General features: G+C 38.2%; 2 protein-coding genes across 6 annotated transcripts in view; both read right to left on the reverse strand.

Annotated features, from left to right (window-relative positions):
• The window catches only part of LOC143342740 (uncharacterized), a 188,880-nt gene extending 173,348 nt beyond the window's left edge, over positions 1-15,532 (reverse strand). Inside the window, exons 1-2 of one of the 5 annotated variants that reach the window (XM_076766935.1) lie at positions 15,349-15,532; positions 6,570-6,834 (exon numbers count right to left, since the gene is read on the reverse strand). In XM_076766935.1, the coding sequence (XP_076623050.1) occupies positions 6,570-6,834; positions 15,349-15,406 (323 nt within the window). In that variant the 5' untranslated portion in view covers positions 15,407-15,532. Of the gene's footprint in view, positions 1-6,384; positions 6,538-6,569; positions 6,835-8,120; positions 8,257-8,482; positions 8,693-15,321 lie in introns of those variants that run through there. The other 4 variants (XM_076766934.1, XM_076766936.1, XM_076766937.1 and 1 more) reach the window with 4 other exon arrangements.
• A 798-nt stretch (positions 15,533-16,330) lies between these two features.
• Temp (protein prenyltransferase alpha subunit repeat-containing protein tempura) lies at positions 16,331-19,197 on the reverse strand. The gene is made up of 2 exons (XM_076766947.1): positions 18,987-19,197; positions 16,331-18,308 (listed from the first exon to the last, which is right to left on the reverse strand). Exons 1-2 carry the CDS (start codon positions 19,061-19,063, stop codon positions 17,099-17,101), a joined length of 1,287 nt encoding a protein of 428 aa, XP_076623062.1. The 5' UTR covers positions 19,064-19,197; the 3' UTR covers positions 16,331-17,098.
• Positions 19,198-19,464: the final 267 nt, after the last annotated feature.

A 19,464-nucleotide genomic window follows, 5' to 3' on the forward strand; every position in this document is an offset into this window, starting at 1 on the left:
TGGACAGTGGATGATAGGCGTTAGTATGCTACACGAATAAAACAAAACTTACGAGAAAGTAAGTATTAAATAATACTTTAGTAAAACTGCTAGAAAATTGCGCTTCTACGCGATATACCTTGAAAATCATGATAAACGATTGTTTAAAAAAACTGCAAGGTTGATATTCGAACAGAAATGATTAATGTATGTTTGAAAAATAGAATTTAAAGTATCGAAACAGGTGGACTCCCGTGCAATGCGAGGGTAAGTTCAGTGTTATAGGAACCGTGTTACTTCGAGGTAACTCATAGAAAATGTGGGTATACAGGGTGTTCGGCCACCCCTGGGAAAAATTTTAATGAGGGATTCTAGAGGCCAAAGTAAGACGAAAATTAAGAATACCAATTTGTTGATGGAGGCTTCGTTAAAAAGTTATTAACGTTTAAAGTTCCGTCCGTACTGAATTCTTTTCTCGAAAATGCGCAAGATTTCGGGGGTATGTCTATTCACCAAAAATGATTGTAATTGACCCCCACAACTGAAAATAATTTTTTCATAACGATTTGAAATTTTTTTTCGCCAAAAAATATAGTCACCTTACCCCCTGTCGATTTTTCTTGAAAATTCATTTTTGATTTTTAATAATTTTGTTTGACGTTGTACGGAAAAGTTGTCGAATACTTTTTTACAGGTACCCATGAGCATTACTTCAGAAAAAAGTTTCATTGAAATATGTTTACTATTCTAGGAGTTATGGCCGTTTGAAAATTGGACCATTTTTATGGGGGTTTTCTCACTTTACGAGGTTAAGGAACAACTTTTCGAATATTTATGGAATTTCTACACATTCTGCACCAAAATACGCGTAGTTTGCATTTTGAAAAATTAAAATCGTCCAATCCGTTCAGGAGTTATGACGATTTAAAGATTCGCATGAAAGGTAACATTTCTGGCCTCACATTTGATTCTCAGTAATTAATTTTTTTCTTGAAAGTGGGTAGGATTTCGGGGGTATATCTATTCATAAAAAAATGATTGTAATTGACCCCCACAACCGAAAATAATTTTTCCAGAACGATTTGAAATTTTTTTTTTCGTCGAAAAATTTAGGCATCTAATTAGATTTTCGGTAAGGAATTTTTTTCTCGAAAGTGCGTAGGATTTCGAGGGTATATGTAATGACCAAAAATGATTGTAATTGACCCCCGCAACCGAAAATAATTTTTCCAGAATGTTATGAAATTTTTGAATTTAATTGTTGATAACTTTTTAACGAAGCCTCCATCAACAAATTGGTATTCTTGATTTTCGTCTTATTTTGCCTTTTAGAATACCCGATTAAAATTTTTCCTAGGGGTGGCCAAGCACCTTGTATACGTTCTTGTAAAAGTGTAAAAAATTCTCCTTTAATATTAATACGAAAAAATACTTTTATTTCATTTTAGAATATAAACAAAAAAAAACAAAACATCGTTTCTTAGAATTACGTTAAATCACAGTCGCAACCGTCCGAAATTAAGTGCCAATTGCATTGTTTTTTCGATTCTGGTTGCGTATCCTCGGAGCTTGAGATTTGTTCGATTTTACACTTGCTTTCGCTATCTGAACCAATGTCTTCCCGCTTCATCGTATCGATCAAGATTCCAGGTATCAAAAGTTGCTCTTCGTTGGTCTTCAATTTTTTTTGGATTTCAAAATACGGAGCCAGACATTTATGCAACCGTCTTTTAAATTCAACGGAGCGCTCCGTTGACGGATCGTTCGCCGTAAAATGTGTTTCCAGTTTTCTGGCTAATTCCAATCCCTCGTTCAGACTCTTCAACGTGATATTTTTCTCCGACTCGTCGAACGTTTCCTCGGAGCTCTCGCAATCGTTGCTTATAACACTCGATATAGATTCGTCCGCTAGTTGTACCAATTCTTCCTCGTCCAGTTCTTGGTCGTTGTCGATTAATTCGTAAATATCAGCGTCGCTCATGTCATCGAAACCTTCTCCGCCCAAACATCGAGCAACGTTTATTATACGACCGATCTCCGCGGCTACGGGGGTCGAATAACTTTCTTTGGCGACCACTCCGGGCCAGATACGTTTCCAGCAAGCATTCAACGTCGAAGATTGCAATTCCTTGAGAGACGAAGAGAGAATTTCCACGCAATGAAACATCGAAAATTCCTTCCACAACTGTATCGCCGTCATACTCGGATTGTAATCCATTTTGTTCAAAATGAATTCAAATGTCCGACGTATGTAATACAATTTCAACGTTTTTATAATACCCTGGTCCAGCGGCTGAATAATCGAGGCCGTGTTCAACGGCAGAAAGATCACCTTAACGTTCGGATGGCTCAAATCCCTCGGATGACCTGGCGCGTTATCGACGATCAATAAAACCTTGAAACCGATATTCTTTTTGTTGGTGTAAGTTTCGATTTCCGGCACGAAACAGTTGAGAAACCAATCGTGAAACAGGCCGGCCGTAACCCATGCTTTTCTATTCGTTCGCCAGTGAACAGGCAGCTTGAACTCGTCGAGTCCTTTCGTTTCACGCGTATTTGAAGAGCGATTAATTAACATGGGCTTCGTTACGTAATCTCCGGACGCGTTGCTGCACAAAAGCAGCGTTATTCTGTCCTTGGCGGCCTCGAACTCGGAAACGGATCTCTCATTTTTCGAGATGTGAGTACGCTGGGGCATTTTCTTCCAATAGAAACCGGTTTCGTCGGCGTTGAACACCTGATCGGCCGTGTAGCCACCCTCCTTTATAATTCGAAGAAGTTCCTCCGGAAATTTCTGCGCCGCCTCCACGTCGGCCGACGCTCGTTCCCCGTGAATTTTCCGATTGTGCAAGGAAAATCGATTCTTGAACCGCTCGAACCAGCCTTTGCTGGCGCTGAACTCGAACTTGGGCTGCTCGTCGGCCGAAACGCGTTCGTGCTCCTTCAAGTGCGTGTAAATCTTCAACGCCTTCCGTTTTATCGCGTCTTTGTTCACGGGCATGTTCTTCTGATTGCAATCCTCGATCCATATCATCAAACAATTCTCCATTCTCGGCATCAACGTGTTCTTTATGCGAACGACTCTGTTCAAACTCACCGACGATCCGATGGACGCCATTGCTCTGATCTTATTCTCGTTACGTTTGATCGTTCGGACGGTCGATTCGTTCAACTTCAACTTCTTCGCGATGGCCGGCAATTTCTCCCCGTACTTTAACCGATCTAAAATTTTCATCTTCTCCTCCAGCGATATAAACTTTCTGTTCAACTTGGGTTTCCTTCTGATCTCGGCGGACATGGCTGAGGAGAAAGCTTCATTTGTAACATGAAAGTCACAAAAACGAAAGTTTACTTAACTTAATCGACCGTGTATTTGTCTTTTCTTTCGTTTTTCTTACTTGAAAAACATATTTCGCGAAACATGCCTAGAAACAAACGAAAGCGCAGACTGGACTCGCACCGAGCAGTTCGCTCGTATTGCATTCTACTATAAACGCGTTATACGAGACTTGGAACTCGTACAAACTAACTTGGTTAGGTGATGAAGAAAGAAAGCACAGAAAAGCCTAATAAAGAGAGAGAAAGAGCGAAGGCAGTGTCAAGTGATGCTATGCACCTACATTCGTGTTTATCTATCGCGTTATCAAAACCGCATTACACGGGAGTCGCCGCAATTTTTTTACCGTATTGTACGGAGGTCTACTGCATACTCTAATTCAATGATCGCCAACCCGATATTTCGTATATTATATAATTACATTTCTCTCGTTTAAAAAATATCTCTCTCCTTTTTCATCATACTTGTATTACTCATCATATATATATTAGTATATCAACGAATATCTTAACGAAAACGACGAGATTTATATAATTATATATATTTATATAACCTCTATATCGTTGAAGGTTGGCGGCCACTGCTCTAACCTATATGTATAAAATTCATGCGACATATCTCGATGGGCAGAGATGGGCTAAATTTTATTCGAAACATTAAAGGAAGAACAAAAACCTATTGAACTCTACACGATCCAGCAGTTAAATGTTTATTTGTTCATCGTGAGATACTTAAACAAAAAATTGTACGAAACATTCGTCTAAATAAGAATTCTGCCCATCTCGGGTCTCAAGACACGACCGGAAACGTGACAGGAACGATTACTTTTTCGTTCGTGAGATGACAGTACGCTCGCCGTACAGCAGAGCATAATTGATAAATACACTAAACTCGCGAACGGACGCAAGACTACGTGACAGCGTGGAAGAAAGAATGTAAAGGTTACGCGGTTCATAATTCAAACGGCCGACATGAGAACGTGTTTGAAAAAGTCACACCTGCGATGAGTATTGTCGTAGGTAGCAGTCCAGTAGAGGGGCGCCACTGTCCCACGTTACTGCTACACAGTCGCATGCAAGAACCGACTCGGAAATTGGCTCTTCTCTCGCGAACGGAAACTTCAATTATTCTAGATATCCTATATCCTCGTCCCGTTTCTCATTTTGCGCAGCATCGAGGACCTTGGTGGTTGTCTTTCGAAATTACGACCACCGGTGAAGCTCGATCGGTCAATAAGGTCGCAGCATCGTTTGTCTCGAGAGGCCGCTCGGGGGATCAATTAAATTTTCGATCGTCGGTGCTCGAACGGTTCTGTTCTGCTAACGGTCGTCCTCTTCCTCCTCGTGCTCGAGAAACGAACGATCGATATATAAATACGGTGCACTTTCAAAGGTTCTCTCGTACGTTTACCACGAAGCACCGATTCCTCTCGACCGAGCGGAGTTTCGAATATTTCGTGACACGGGGAGAGGTTTCGATCACCTCTCGCGAAACGTGGCGGAGTCTAGCAACGTGAACGATGTGTATCTTACAACGTTCGGCGCACCGAAAATACGGCAATGCGGTGCGTGGAAGCGTGCTGCAGTCCGCGCTCATGCAACTCCTCGCCAGTCGACGACACTTCCGCGGATGTACACCAATGGTACAGCGCCGTTGGATGTACGGCGAACGCACACTCAGCTGTTTCGGCGCGACTGCGCCAGTCCTGCCAGCTATTGACCGAATACCACGCTGCTCGTGTACAAAGCAGCGTGTCTGTAACGCGCGTGCACGGACGTGTCCGTGCACACCACACTCGTCGAATCGCATCGCAACACCGGGTATCTCGGAGACGACCGACAGAGGGATCACTGTGCCGGTCAGCTGATCGCGAATGTTGTTTCACGGACTAGCCCAATCCCTTCCTCTCTGTCTAGCGGGTATAAACCACGTTACGACGGACGAAACAGAGCGATACACGTGCGCAGTCTCGCGCCGCCTATATGTTTACAGTGAACGTTTAATTGCCCCATGGGCTAGAGAAATAAAAATAACTTCCTCGTTAAGGGACTACCGGTATACACAACGACCGGCAGTGACGTAACAGGCCAAGTACCGCAGACAATGATACATTCCAAGAAGTCATCGTCTACTATGCTATATCTAATTTCCAATTATTCAGTTCGTTCATTTAATGATTTTATTCGTCATATTATAAATAAAATAAAGTACAAATATTGTATTGTATCGAGGCTGGGCAAAAGGACGAAGTTCGGTAAATAGTGCTGTTTTATAACCTAACCCAACATCATATTACGAACGAGCTACGGAATCTTCCACGATCGAATGAGATTCTCTTGGTAACCTTGATTCAAGATAAATTCCGAGTCGGGCGAAAAGTTTATTTATTGTTAGTTTTCACCGTACTCGTATTTTAACGCGCGGATTAAAATAGTGCACACTGGATGTTTAATTTGACTGCGTTTACACGTCTTTGTTATGAAATATACGAGTATTCGAAATTTTTTCGAAGACATGGAAAAATATGCTACGAGTTTCTTTAATGCATTGTTCGACCTAATGAAACAAATGCTTTTTCCTGTTTACTATAAAAGGATGTATGTCTTCTAGCTTCCTCGATTTTGCTCTTCTTTGCACGATATAATTTTAAGACTCTGATTTCACTCAATCTGGTAGACACTAAATATACCCATACGAACGAACGAACCTAACCTTAATTCCGCTGTTTTCAAAGTACACAAATGTTTACAGGGCTGCATGGGCTTTCGATACGCGCATTATTTCGGTTCGATATGCCTTCTACAGCCGTGTGATATCAATTTTATACGCCACCGTTTAAACCGAGCGTTTGATACGAATGAAAGTGCATATAGGTATTAAACGTTCGATGCAAATTAGCTCACTGAAATTTAACGAAACTCCAAAATGACGGTTTTTGGTGATCGTATACACAGAACGTTGCGTCACACTTCTAGCTAACTTGTCACCATATCCACGGTAAATTTCTTAGAAGATTTCACTTAACGACAGAGAATTCTCTCGTGTAATATCATCCTGATTAAACACACCTCTCTGTCATGGAAAACTGCAGCGCACCAGCTTCTTCTCGAAATAATGTGCGCAGTGTTACGATTCAACGGAGAACCATCGATAACGCTGCTCCGCAAAAATCGTTATCCTTCCGAGGATATGTTTCCGGAGGAATCCGACGGACCGCCACAAACACGGACGCGACAGATAGGAGAAGACTTACGTGGGCATCGACACGGCCGGGCAGCCGAGTTGCAGGAGGTTCCTGGCGAGGTATTCCGGCGCAGGTGCGTCGATCGCAGGTACGGACCGCCTGCCGGGTCGAACTGGCGTGTCATCGGATTTATCCGGCGACCACGTAACTGGCGATGATGATTTTCCATCGTACGACGATACATGCAATCGATTACGGTCGACGTTACTAGCGTCGGAAGACCTGGGTATCCTCAAGGAACCGCTACGTCGCAATGGCGTACCCAATTCGCTATCTGAAATGACGAAAACCTTAATGAACCCCCCATCGAACAGTCGTAACTAACAATGAATTCGATACCGATACTATTGATAATATTCAATCGATTCGATATCACAGTTTTAACAGGCATTGATACTTATCAAAATTTTAGGTTAAGTAGAACCTCGAATAAATGAACAACTGAGTTCGAGTTTACTTTTGTACTACTAGGAGACGAAATTCACGTAATGCCCTCTATCTCAGATTCGTGGTTATTATTGAATAAGTCGATTGTTCTTAATGGGGTAAAGATTATTAGTAATTAAGACTAGAGGTTAAGTTGGAGTACTGTATTTTTAGTTGTATTTTCAATTTTATTATTTTTAGTTTTTTTTGTGCGTTTGTCTTGGTAGTTTTAAGTTAGTTTTAATTGTATTGTTAGTTATAAACGACCACTGGAAGCGAGGTTGGGGTTTCGGGAGAGTGAAGAAGAGCAAAGGAGAAGACGAGGACGAGGAGGAGGGGGTTGAGGGGGTAGGAAGGAGGGGAATAATTTAAATAAGAGACAAGGGACAAGTGACAATAGGAAATAGAAGATTTAGAAAGCAGATGAGAAATGATCTCAAAAAAAAATATAGGAAAGGAAAGGAGTAAGTCGACCACGAACCAAGTCCCTAACCCAGACCTAACCAAGGTCAAGCCAAGAACCTAAACAGTGGAGGGGATTAGGTGGAGTGTACGGATGGTTCTCTTTGCCCCTTGCATCGTTTAACTTGGAGGTAGTGTGCCAACATCTCGTCTCCCAACAGTATTTTACTCTTATACATATATGTATAACGCTCTTTTACTTCGCATAGTTGATAATTTATGACACAGATGTCTTGTGCGTTTACTCGGGTTAACAATTTGTTCATTAATTGAATGTGGTCAACTTATATAACCGAAACGTCGTATAATAAACTAGAGATATCTGTTTTTACAACAACATTTTGCCAATTATTTCTGCCGAAAAAATAATATTTACGTATCGTGGAATCGATATAGATTGGTATAGAATGGTATTAAGACGATTTCAGTATTTCGTCGCCTGAATTTACAGCTACATTTTACCAATTATTTTTGTCAAAAAAGTAATATTTACGTTTCGTGGAATCGATATAGATTGAGTATTTCGATTAATAAATGATTTGAGTATTTCTTCACCTGAGTTTACAACTACATTTTACCAATTATTTCTGCCGAAAAAATAATATTTACGTATCGTGGAATCGATATAGATTGGTATAGAGTAGTATTAAGACGATTTCAGTATTTCATCACCTGAGTAATGTCCTCGCCTCAGCATGATCGGAAGCGCATGTTTTATTCCGCGGTACTAATAAACGACGAAACAAACAGCTCGAGGCGGTCGGAACGCGGCAAGAAGTTACGCGAACGGATGGTCTGTTGAATGAATAGCGACTGATGTTTAAGAAACAGGTGTGGTAATGTTGGGGAAGAAGCGATTCTAGCCTATTCCTGGCGGCGGTGCTTTAATTCGTTTAAAACCCTCTTGCATCACGTCAACCTTAGTATTAGTATACTATGTCTTCGGTTTCCCGTGAGTTACGTGAAAGTATTAAAGGCATGCTTCTGTAATCAAATCAACGCTTACGATTCTCAGTCGTATCGGATCGGCTTACCTCGTATCTGATAAATACGCAATGCCATGTTACCGAAAAACGAATTTCTAAATTGAATCGACGGTTCACGAAAGATGTTTCACGATACGACGTCTTTTTGCACAATACATTCGATGGTTCGTTATCGAGATAAAAATAAAACAAGTTTAATAATTTTTCGTGTTTCCGTTCGAACTTTGATGAATGCGAAAAAAACGTGGCCAATATTCGAGAGACGACCTCGCGGGCTACTACGTAACAACTGAAAACTCTCGAGCATCTCGCAAGGTGCAAGGGCAGCCACGTTTTTGGCATAAGTCCGCGCATCTTTGCCGGCAGTGCTGCATTTCTCTGAATATTTGCGACACGTATGCCGCCTCCTCGTGGTTCCCACCTGATTCAGAGTTATTTCCGACATTGCACATGTCCAGGGAGTTCCGTGATGAAATATTACATGGAATTCGTTGGAATGGGAACAAACGACGATCCGACTCCGCGGCAGAGTCACATTACGTGTCAGTAAATACCCTATGCGTCTCGCGCAAGTTGCGTCATGCGCCAAAGTTCAGGTAGGATCAAAGGTGGAAGGACCAGAATGAGAGACCTAATTATCAGACGCATAGTGACGCATAATAATTTTTCGGGGTTTATCCTAATTTATTGTGAAATATTTAAAGTCGTCAAATTGATTTTCAATCATTTTTATAACTCTCCTTTGTTGGATATTGTTATTGAAGAAAGAAGCAAGTGTTTATTCAAAATGTGAGACAATACACCATTTATTGTATTCTAAGACTGATAACTGTGAGTCATTTTCGACGGGATAAGTGAACTAGTCATCCTTGCTACTGATTGTGAAAGAGGACTCCTCTTGACACACCAAAGAAACTCAACGACAAGAGAGCATATAGTATAACCTGATCTGGGCATAGTACATAATGCAAAGATGAAACTTTTCTTATTTTTGTTTTTCTTTTGAATTAAACTTTTACCAATGTAGTTGTGAGAGTTTTCTGATTAGAATGAGCCCAAACACGATATAATTTGTTTTTAACCTACTCCTAATAGACTACAAAATCGTGTTAAATATGCAAATATGATTTTAATCAGAAAAACCTCACAAATATATTGGTAAAGATCCCATTAACAACAAAATTATTTCTTTTCATTTATGACCCTTCCGAATTACGAATCAATTTTATGTTTCTATTTTGAAACTCTTGATATCGAATGAAAAATCGTTTATACGTTGAGCCTGCACCTCTTAGCGACGAAATAGATGTAAACTCGCAACCTTCTTGGCGAGTATGAACGAGCACGTATGCAGTCACTTAATACTAATTGAGATCAAAATAGCGGACATACGGATAAAAGTAACTTAAACGTACTATCGGTCAAGCTCTAGCGATATCATAGTTGTCGCAAGTATTGTACAGGGGAATAGCTTGAAATGTTATGCATGGACTTTACTAAAACTTCGTAGCTACAATTATTCGATATAAAATTTAATGTTGTCTGATGAAATTTTATATATATCAGACGTTGCAAAGGTGAAGATATTGATCCAAAATAAACCGTAGGAACATTGAAGCATAGTGAACAAACTATAATGAGGTGAGAATGATCTCCATTCAAGACTAACTCGTAGAATTAATGGCACCGTGGATGAATTTCAATTTCTGGACATTATAAAAGAAACCATGTTATCTTATGCACGTGAATACTTGGTCGATAATTTCGTCTGCCAAACAAACAATTAAGCTGTAAAGCAATATTTCGTAGGAAAAAACATTTCTGTTTTGGCATGATGATTGCAAGCACAGGATCTAAATCTTTACACTGGGATTGAACACACAGTGGAGCAACATTTTAATAGAACATCGTACAAGATTAGTAAATTCAATGCTGCAATTAATAAAAATAAGTTATCCCACAAAATATTAGCTTTTTAAGATATTCTTGTTACTTGTACTAATGTAAATAATTTTTATAAATAAGATCTTAAACTAATGCTCGCAGCAAATAGAACATTGAAAGTTTTATTATCTTTATGTCACATACTGATTGCAAAATCAACTACGATTTGTTAGCTATTTAGTATAATATAATATAATAATCTATCAAGAATGTAGTTGTCTTAAACTTTTGTTCGCTACTGTATGTTTTTGGCATTTCCTCCGAAAGATTCACAGTAACGTGATTGGGATAAATTACTTGTTTCTTCCGACAAAAACGTAATACTTCGTGATTCGTAATGAAAGCATCGGTCGAAGGACTCCGTATTCTGTTTACGATGACTATGCCAATGACAGAAATAGAAATATTTATTTAGAGTCAGTCACTCTTTAGAGAAGGTCGCAATAGAACTTTTGTTAACCTCTATTTTAATAAAGTGCGTTCACCTAACACTGACCCACTACGCTTTTAATTTATTTCATTAATATGATCATTAACAGTTTGATGAAATGATTATGCCTTTTATTTTAAGTATTTAGTTTAAATTTCATTGATTTTGACAATGTTGTGACTGTTGTTTTAACCATGATAATACTATAAAATCACAAACACACGTCGGTAACATTCATGACCGAAGTAATTATTTTAGACGTGAAATCATCGCGATACTTTTATAGTAAACTGCATAAACTTCATTTTCAGAGTTATTGCAGTAAGCGTGTATCTTGTGTTCTTTTTATACAAGTATATTGTCTATTAAATTTTTCTTTTCGCCTTTCAGTTTATATTTGATGTATTTTTTTTTTTTTCGAAAGAGGACCTAATATGTTGAAACGTTGAATGAACCACATTCAAGTACTAAAATTGTTGCATTATAATATACCACTATTAAAAAAATTATACTAAAAAACAAAGGATTCCATTGTTGGACAAAGACGAAATTGAAAATTGGTTATTTATTTATTATATTATATATTTATTATAATTGCAATTTTTACTATGTCGACGACTGTCTATTTTATGTTTTATACGATTTATATTTCATTTAAACAAATATTTCACTACAAATACCTGTCGAGATAAATAACTTTAGATAGAGAACAATAAACGATTAGAAGTGCAGCGTATTCGGAATACCAGTTAATTTAAGATGAAGATAGAAACCAATAAACTTTTATTTAAAAACTCTCAGTAATGACGAAAAATAAAAAATATCTGAAACTCTAAAAAATAACATAAAGTAACGATTTTGTTACTGCGCAAGTAACTTGGAATAGCAGCATTCTAATTTAAACTAAAAATTAAAGTAGATAATCGTATACGTTGCAAATACTTTTACAATAAATATACAGTGTTCGGTCACCCCTGGGAAAAATTTTAACGGGAGATTCTAAAGGCCAAAATAAGACGAAAATCAAGAATATCAATTTCTTGATTGCAATGTCGTTAAAAAGTTATAAAAAATTAAATTAAAAAATTTCAAATCTATCTGGAAAAATTATTTTCGGTTGCAGGGGTCAATTACAATCATTTTTGGTCAATAGACATACCCTTGAAATCCTACTCACTTTTGAGAAAAAAATTAGAGTAGGTGTGAAATTTTTCGACAAAATTAAAAAATTTCATATCGTTCGAAAAAAATTATTTTTAGTTACAGGAGTCCATTACAATCATTTTTGGTCAATAGGCATATCCCCGAAATCTTACCCGCTTTCGAGTAAAAAATTCCTTACCAAAAATATAATTTCTGGCCAGAAATGTCTGCCCGAATTTTCATGCGAATCTTTAAAACGTCATAACTCCTGAACGGATGGGACGATTTTAATGTTTAAAAAAGCAAACAACGCGTATTTTGGTATAGAATATGTAGAAATTCTAACAATGTTGAAAAAGTTGTTCTTTGACCCCGTAAAATGAGAAAAACCACATAAAAACAGTTCAATTTTCAAACGGCCATAACTCCTACAATAGTAAACATATTTCAATGAAACTTTTTTCTGAAGTAGTACTCATGAGTACCTACAAAAAAGTATTAGACAACTTTTCTGTAGGACGTCAAACAAAATGACTAAAAATCAAAAACGAATTTTTAAGAAAAATCGACGGGGGGATAGCTGCTGAAATTTTTCGACGAAAAAATAAATTTTCAAGTCGTTTTGAAAAAATTATTTTCAATTGCAGGGGTCAATTACAATTATTTTTTGTCAATAGACGTACCCCCGAAATCCTGCCCACTTTCGAGAAAAAAATTCTTTACTGAAAATATACTGTGTGGGCGGAAATGTTTCGATAACTGTTTAATGAAGCCTCAATCAACAAATTAATATTCTTGATTTTTGTCTTATTTTGGCCTCTAGAATCTCCCATTAAAATGTTTCCCAGGTGTAGCCGAACACCCTGTATATAAAAGAAATCAATAATTAGTGCTTTAAGAAACTTCGTAATGTAAATAGTACGCCTGAATGATAAATTAAATTAAATTAAATATCTGTTTTTTGTTATTTTGTTATTTAAAAAAAATTATATTTAGCTTCGATAACTGAATATTATAGAGTACGTTGTTTTATCATTTCGAAAACAGTATAATTGGTAACACTCGTTAAAAGGCAAGATGTTCCGTACTACGTCTCGCCTACGAACGAACGCTAATGTACGAGGTAAACGAATAGTTCCTGTTTGTAGAGTACTATAGCCACATGGATGCCAATCACCGTGAGGTTAAAGTTCGTTCGACAACAATACAGTCTATATCGAGCTAGTACATACTATTCATGCTTCGTATGTACCCATACGATGTAACCACAATCTTTCGAGACAATGCGTCTGCAAATTTCTAAAACGTTGAATTCAAAATAATTCAAAATGTGTAAATCCAGGACATTGAATTGAAAAATTTATTTTTGTCTAATAATTATCATAATATCAAAACATTACGAAGATAAAGTTGATATTTTTAGACATAATGTATGCAATTAAAAAAGTATTAAAAATTTCTATGTATAAGTTCGCGAACATCTAGAAATCTATCTACGACCTCCTTAAGTTCCAAGTGAACGGACCATAGGTTGAGAACCACTGTTATAATGTAGTAAATCCTAAACATTACTTTCCAAATAATTTCTTTTCTTGTATCTTTATTTTGCTAAGTCTTTCAATATCTCAATAATTACAAAATACAATATTCCACGTTCAGCCTCAATTAAACTGACGAAATTGCTATTAATCCTTTTACTGCAACGTGAAACGCCTTTCACGAATTACTTTCACAATATCCAAAGCGTTTAGCTTACAAAATCATGCATGAGGTCATGACGATGGTTTCCTAGATATAATCGTATCTAGAACTACATAATATTCCAAGTAACCATTTTATCGTAACTATTTCTGTTTAATTCACCTATCGTCCTTCCACGAGAAGAAGGCACAGCGTGTTTACATCCCCACTCTTGCTGCAGTCCGCTGATTGGCTGTCACCGATTTTGTCACCGTTTTCGACCAATACCTGTGAATCAGCGGACTGCAACAGGAGTGGGGATGTAAACACGCTGTGTCTTCTTCTCGTGGAAGCACAGTACATGAAAAGTCCTATGTTGAAGATTTAAGCTTCCGATCAACGTATACGTACCTACTTGTAGCATCAGCTATAAATAAACACGTGATACATGTAAATACGTCGATCTAGAATAATAGTTATTATCTACTGATAGCAGTAAGAAGCTGACTGTAGACGTCTTCACTTTACTCTTATTTAGATCTATTATATTTCGATCTATTTAATATTAATTTTAACGCATTTCGACCTATTTAATTAAACACGACTTTAATTACGAAATTAAAATATACTCCTGGTTGACGTAATACTATAAAAAGTTTTGATTGGGGTGTCCAAAACAATACTTACAGTCAGTAAGTATTGCATACATAGTACAAAAAACTAAAAACAAATATTAATATGTATATAGATAATAACATTTTTTTCGCTTTAATATACCTGTTATATTTTATATACAGTTTTGTAAAATTGTATTTTGCATTCCATTACGTTTTCGTATAAACGACTTTAATTAATATTATTTTTTAATCGATAAACAATTTAATACCAATAGGATTATCTGAACTCTTAGTTTGCAATATAAAGGGTGTTCGGTCACCCCTGGGAAAAATTTTAATGGGAGATTCTAGAGGCTACAATAAGACGAAAATCAAGAATCTCAATTTTTTGACTAAGGCATCATTAAAAAGTTATTAAAAAATTGAATTAAAAAATTTCAAAGCATTCTGAAAAAATTATTTTTGGTTGCGGGGCTCAAATACAATCATTTTTGGTGAATACACATACCCCTGAAATCCTACCCATTTTCGAGAAAAAAATTCGAGTAGGTACAGACATTTTTAGACGAAATCAAAAAATTTCAAATCATACTACAAAAATTATTTTTGGCTGCAGGGGTCAATTATAATCATTTTTGGTCATTAGACATACCCTCCAAATCCTATTCACTTTCGAGAAAAAAATTCAAGGTGTGAAATTTATCAACAAAATTAAAAAATTTCAAATCGTTTTGGAAAAATTATTTTTAGTTGCGGGGGTCAATTGCAATGATTTTTGGTGAATAGACCTACCCCTGAAATCCTACTCACTTTCTAGAAAAAAATTCATTATGGGCGGAACTTTAAACGTTAATAACTTTTTAACGAAGCCTCCATCATCAAATTAGTATTCCTGATTTTCGTCTTATTTTGGCCTCTAGAATCTCCCATTAAAATTTTTCCCATGGGTTGCCAAACATCCTGTACAATGTTACAGTTTATATGTTGTATACGTTTGTGATCGACTATATATTCTAAATAAGTAAATATTTATAGAAAATGATGTAACAATTACAGAAAAAAATTCGTCTTACCGTTTTTTTGAACAAGCTGCATCTCACCTGCGCACGAGTAATCTTCAAAGTTGTCCTCGGTCGCGGATTCGGTTTCAGACGCCATTAGGCCGACTTCCGACGATGTCCGTTTCCGGTAATGTAACGGACAAGGAAAAAGTTCGTCCGTCCCGCTGCTGCACACCTCGTCAGTGCTACCTCTTCGACGCTATGTGCATGTGGAATTTCTGAGGATGCCTTATCGATCGTCTCGTTGTACCTCATGGCACAATCAAACCGATCGACCAATGAAAATAATAGAGAACAGTCACGTGCGAGTTTCGACAATATATTTAAGAGTAATCCCGTTGGCGATGCTACCGTCCGTAACATTACCCACTCTTTCGCGATTCCTGTCGCTTCGAGTCGCGTCAGCGTTCGCGTTCGCGTTCTTGAAAACTATCGATCGAACGAACGGTCGGTGAATGAAATCTTTTGATTATCGACCGGCCGGAATCGTTGCACATGAGTCAACAATGCACACCGATACGCTGTGCGACGTTACTTTCACCGGAACGTCTCGGATGAATCGAAGAACAATGTTTGTTGTTGAACCTGTCGCGATACATTCCGCTTTAACGTTATACGCGTAATTACGTTACGTATATCTCTTGACATTTCGGTCAATGGTCACGGTGCATTCTGATAGACGAAACGGAATTTATGTTCCACGAAAAGATACACGAAATTTCGTTTACGAGATGAAAAGGTTTTAAATTTATTGTTATGCTATTGGTAACGTACTCTGTCGGTCTACGTCAACATTGATTCCGGGATTTGAAGGGCATTGGAAGATTAAGGTCAATACTAACGGAACGTCGCATCAAGGACGAGCTTAAACGTGGAAATGTGAATACATGCGTATCGATATCTTATGCAACAAAAAATTGACGGCAGGGTTCACTGAACTTTATTAACATGTAACAATGAGACCGAAATAGGAATTGTTTTACGAGAAATGTGACGGTCGCACGCGCCTAACGACCGTTCCCGGTAGACTGTGATAGTACAGTCAAAAGTCTAAAAGTTTATTTTTGGTCAGATTGTCGCGCCAAAGGGGGAACAACGTGGCCAGTGTTGCATGTATATGTAATTGCGTCAAAACGATTGGCCTGGGCAATGTATGTAAACGCGGTCCGCTCGCAGACCCCAACTGTTCTAAAGGTGACTAAAAACACATGATTACAAAACTAACATTTTTTTTTTTTTCTTTCATATTTTATCATTGTTCGACTATACATATTTGTCTCGCGATAATACTTCCCTATAGCCTCAAAAGACACTTTTTTCTTTTGTATCACGCAATTGTACTAATTCTCTTGAACATCGGTCAGCGTTTAGAAAATTAAACGCTAACCGACGCCCATTTTCCTCGATTAATTACGCAATATCGCGTTCAAACATTCTTCAAACGATACACGGTAAACTTTTCAAAAATAAGTATCAATACTCGTTCCATTTCAACTACATCGTACATTATATCTTAATTATTAAAACGGCGCTATTATTTATGCGCAGAGGGGAGGGAGGGGTGTGGCTTTCGCCGCGCGAATGGGTCCGACGAAAGAGCGCTATCGAGATACAATTCACGGGTAGTATACGATTAGAAATAACATCTGCGTGGAATACAGAGTAAGAGTTATTGCGTAAATTTTTTTTACGGTGGCACTCGATCTATGCCCGGTACGAATATAATTATACAGCTTGATACGCGCGCATCATCTTTTATTTAAAAGTACAATTTCAACGGCTAATAGGATCACGACCTGATCTCGAATCCGATACTTCGTAGAAACTTGAAGAACCTCTCGACGAGCATCTTTTCGTGCTCGTCTCGTTTCGCCGCGAGATCGGCGATCTTCCGTGTACGCGCGCGGAACGCTTCCACGAGTAAATCGTGGCACAACGTCACGTCGTCGTCCGTCGCCACTAACTTTACCTGAACATCTTTCGTTTCGATCGACTTTTCGATACGGTCGTCCCTGCGGTAGGAATGCTTTACGTACAATGCGATAAAACGCACGAGAAGATACGCGAGGAACCTACGATGACACCAGAGGGCCTCGTAATCGTTGTACGTGTAAATGGTGCTCTCGTTCACGCGACATTCCTCCGCCCAATAGGAGAAAGCGCAGAAGTACGTTTGCGGTTCCGTTCTCGAGGAGGTTGGCCTGAATTCCGTACGCATCGTTTCGAACAACCTTTGCAACTTATGCCTGTCACCCGCTGCACTGATGTTTGATTTAATGTAGGCGTACAATTCGTCCTTGCATTGCTCGTCATCGTCGTCCGGACACTTTATCAACGACTCTCTCGGCAGTTCTTTGAACTCGAACATGTATCTCTGCAATAAGAACTGTCGATAGGAAAGCCCGCTGTAATCGGATACGTGTCGTTGACACCAAGCAAGAGAATTCTTCCACTCGCTCTCGAGCGTCGGATAAGTGAATCCTCGCGACTCGCGTAAAGCCATCACGTGACGCCTGTGACTCCACGCGTCGTAGTTATTCCCGTACCTGTCCGCGCAGGTAGCCGCGACGTCCAATTCTGTGCAGAGCGGCGATTCCGTCAGGTCGGGATCGTAACGGCTGTCTTTGGCGTTCAGCACGTACGACAGTAACCACCGTCGATAAGCGAACGCCTCGAAACATTTTGGCTTATGGTAGAGCACCAACTGCGAGAAAGCGAACTCCTCTGACGCTTCTAATTTGTGACTCCTCACTAGCTCCCGTCGCATATTCCAAAACGTCGTCACTTCTGGATTTAATAAAAGAGCGCCCAGTAACCATCTTGCTATCGTACTAGGCTCCTCTCGTCTGTGTTTGTTCTGACGTAGTTCAAGAAGCCGACGATGGGCATAGCAGTAAAGCGGTTGCACGCACCATGACGCCAATCCAAGACCGTCTTCCTGATGATACACTGGTGATTTATTTTCGTTATCCTCCTCGGGAATTATTTCGAAACTTTTCCTGAAATTACACACAAAGAATACATTTTTAAAAATTCTTGCTCGGAAAGGTTTAAACTTTTTCTTCCAAGGAATATTGAATCTACACTATCAGTAAAGTTAAGTAATAATATGTAATTCGTTTGAATTGTACCATTACGTTAGTAATGTATGAATTATATGTCACATAAATATATAAATATACGAATTACATAACATAAAGACTGGATACAAAATGCTATAAAAATGACATTAACTACGAGACACGAATAACGTTGCTATTAGTTAGTATTGTATTTTTGTAGTGTATGAAATTTTGTATAAAAATATATTATTGATATTAATATTTTATAATATATTGGTTATACAAGCAACTTTAACTTCACGAATGCATGCACGATAATACGCAGAGACGTACGCTAATCGTAATTATTAAGATTTAATAATCATGATGGCGCCAGTTTCCTACTGTAGACATCTGATACCAACATTGCTGATACTGTATTTACTATGCAAACCTTTCGCGAAGCGTCATACGTACGCGTGTCTGATTAAAACGTACAGCAACTGTATATTATGAAAAGGAAAGCACACTAACCGTAATGTTGAATTGTCTATGTTGAATCTAAGAATTTAGTGTCACATTTCACAGATATTTTTAAAGACTCCGCCCTCGTAATGTATCTAAGAAAACACTCACAGTGACGGATTCTTCTTCACCACATTTTCGATGTCGGAAAGGATTTTCTCTGCCGCCGGGAAAATATCGTCTTGCATTGTAATCTTGCCACTACTGTTCGTTACATGTCTCGGGGAATCAAGTGTAAACCAATACACAATTAACCCTTCTGTTTCTCTTGCTGCACCTTTCAATGCAGGCACGATGTAGCGTTTTTCTGCGGAAGTGTTGGGGGATATACTGCGATACCGTTTGAAGTTTCCTGCAAGTCTCGAACGTTCGAAATCAGATGGCGCGAAATTATTAACACTGATCTGTGTTAATGGAAAACAGATCTTTATGTAAATATTCTTTTAAACGAATCTATGAATGTAATATCAACAAATCTCACTGTCATTTTCCGGAAAATATTATCATTGATAATTTTTTACGTACATATTTATGGATTTGTAACTATGATTCATACAATTGTTATTGTTACGTACAGATACCGAAAGCA

This window comes from Colletes latitarsis, chromosome 6, assembly GCF_051014445.1.
Source record: "Colletes latitarsis isolate SP2378_abdomen chromosome 6, iyColLati1, whole genome shotgun sequence".
Classification (NCBI taxonomy): domain Eukaryota; kingdom Metazoa; phylum Arthropoda; class Insecta; order Hymenoptera; family Colletidae; genus Colletes; species Colletes latitarsis.

Coding starts and splice junctions, on each gene's coding strand:
- Temp (XM_076766947.1), bottom strand. CDS start 19,063: ATGCAAGACGATATTTTCCCGGCGGCAGAGAAAATCCTTTCCGACATC. Junction 18,309..18,986: donor GTGAAGAAGAATCCGTCACT/GTGAGTGTTTTC, acceptor GTGTAATTTCAG/GAAAAGTTTCGAAATAATTC.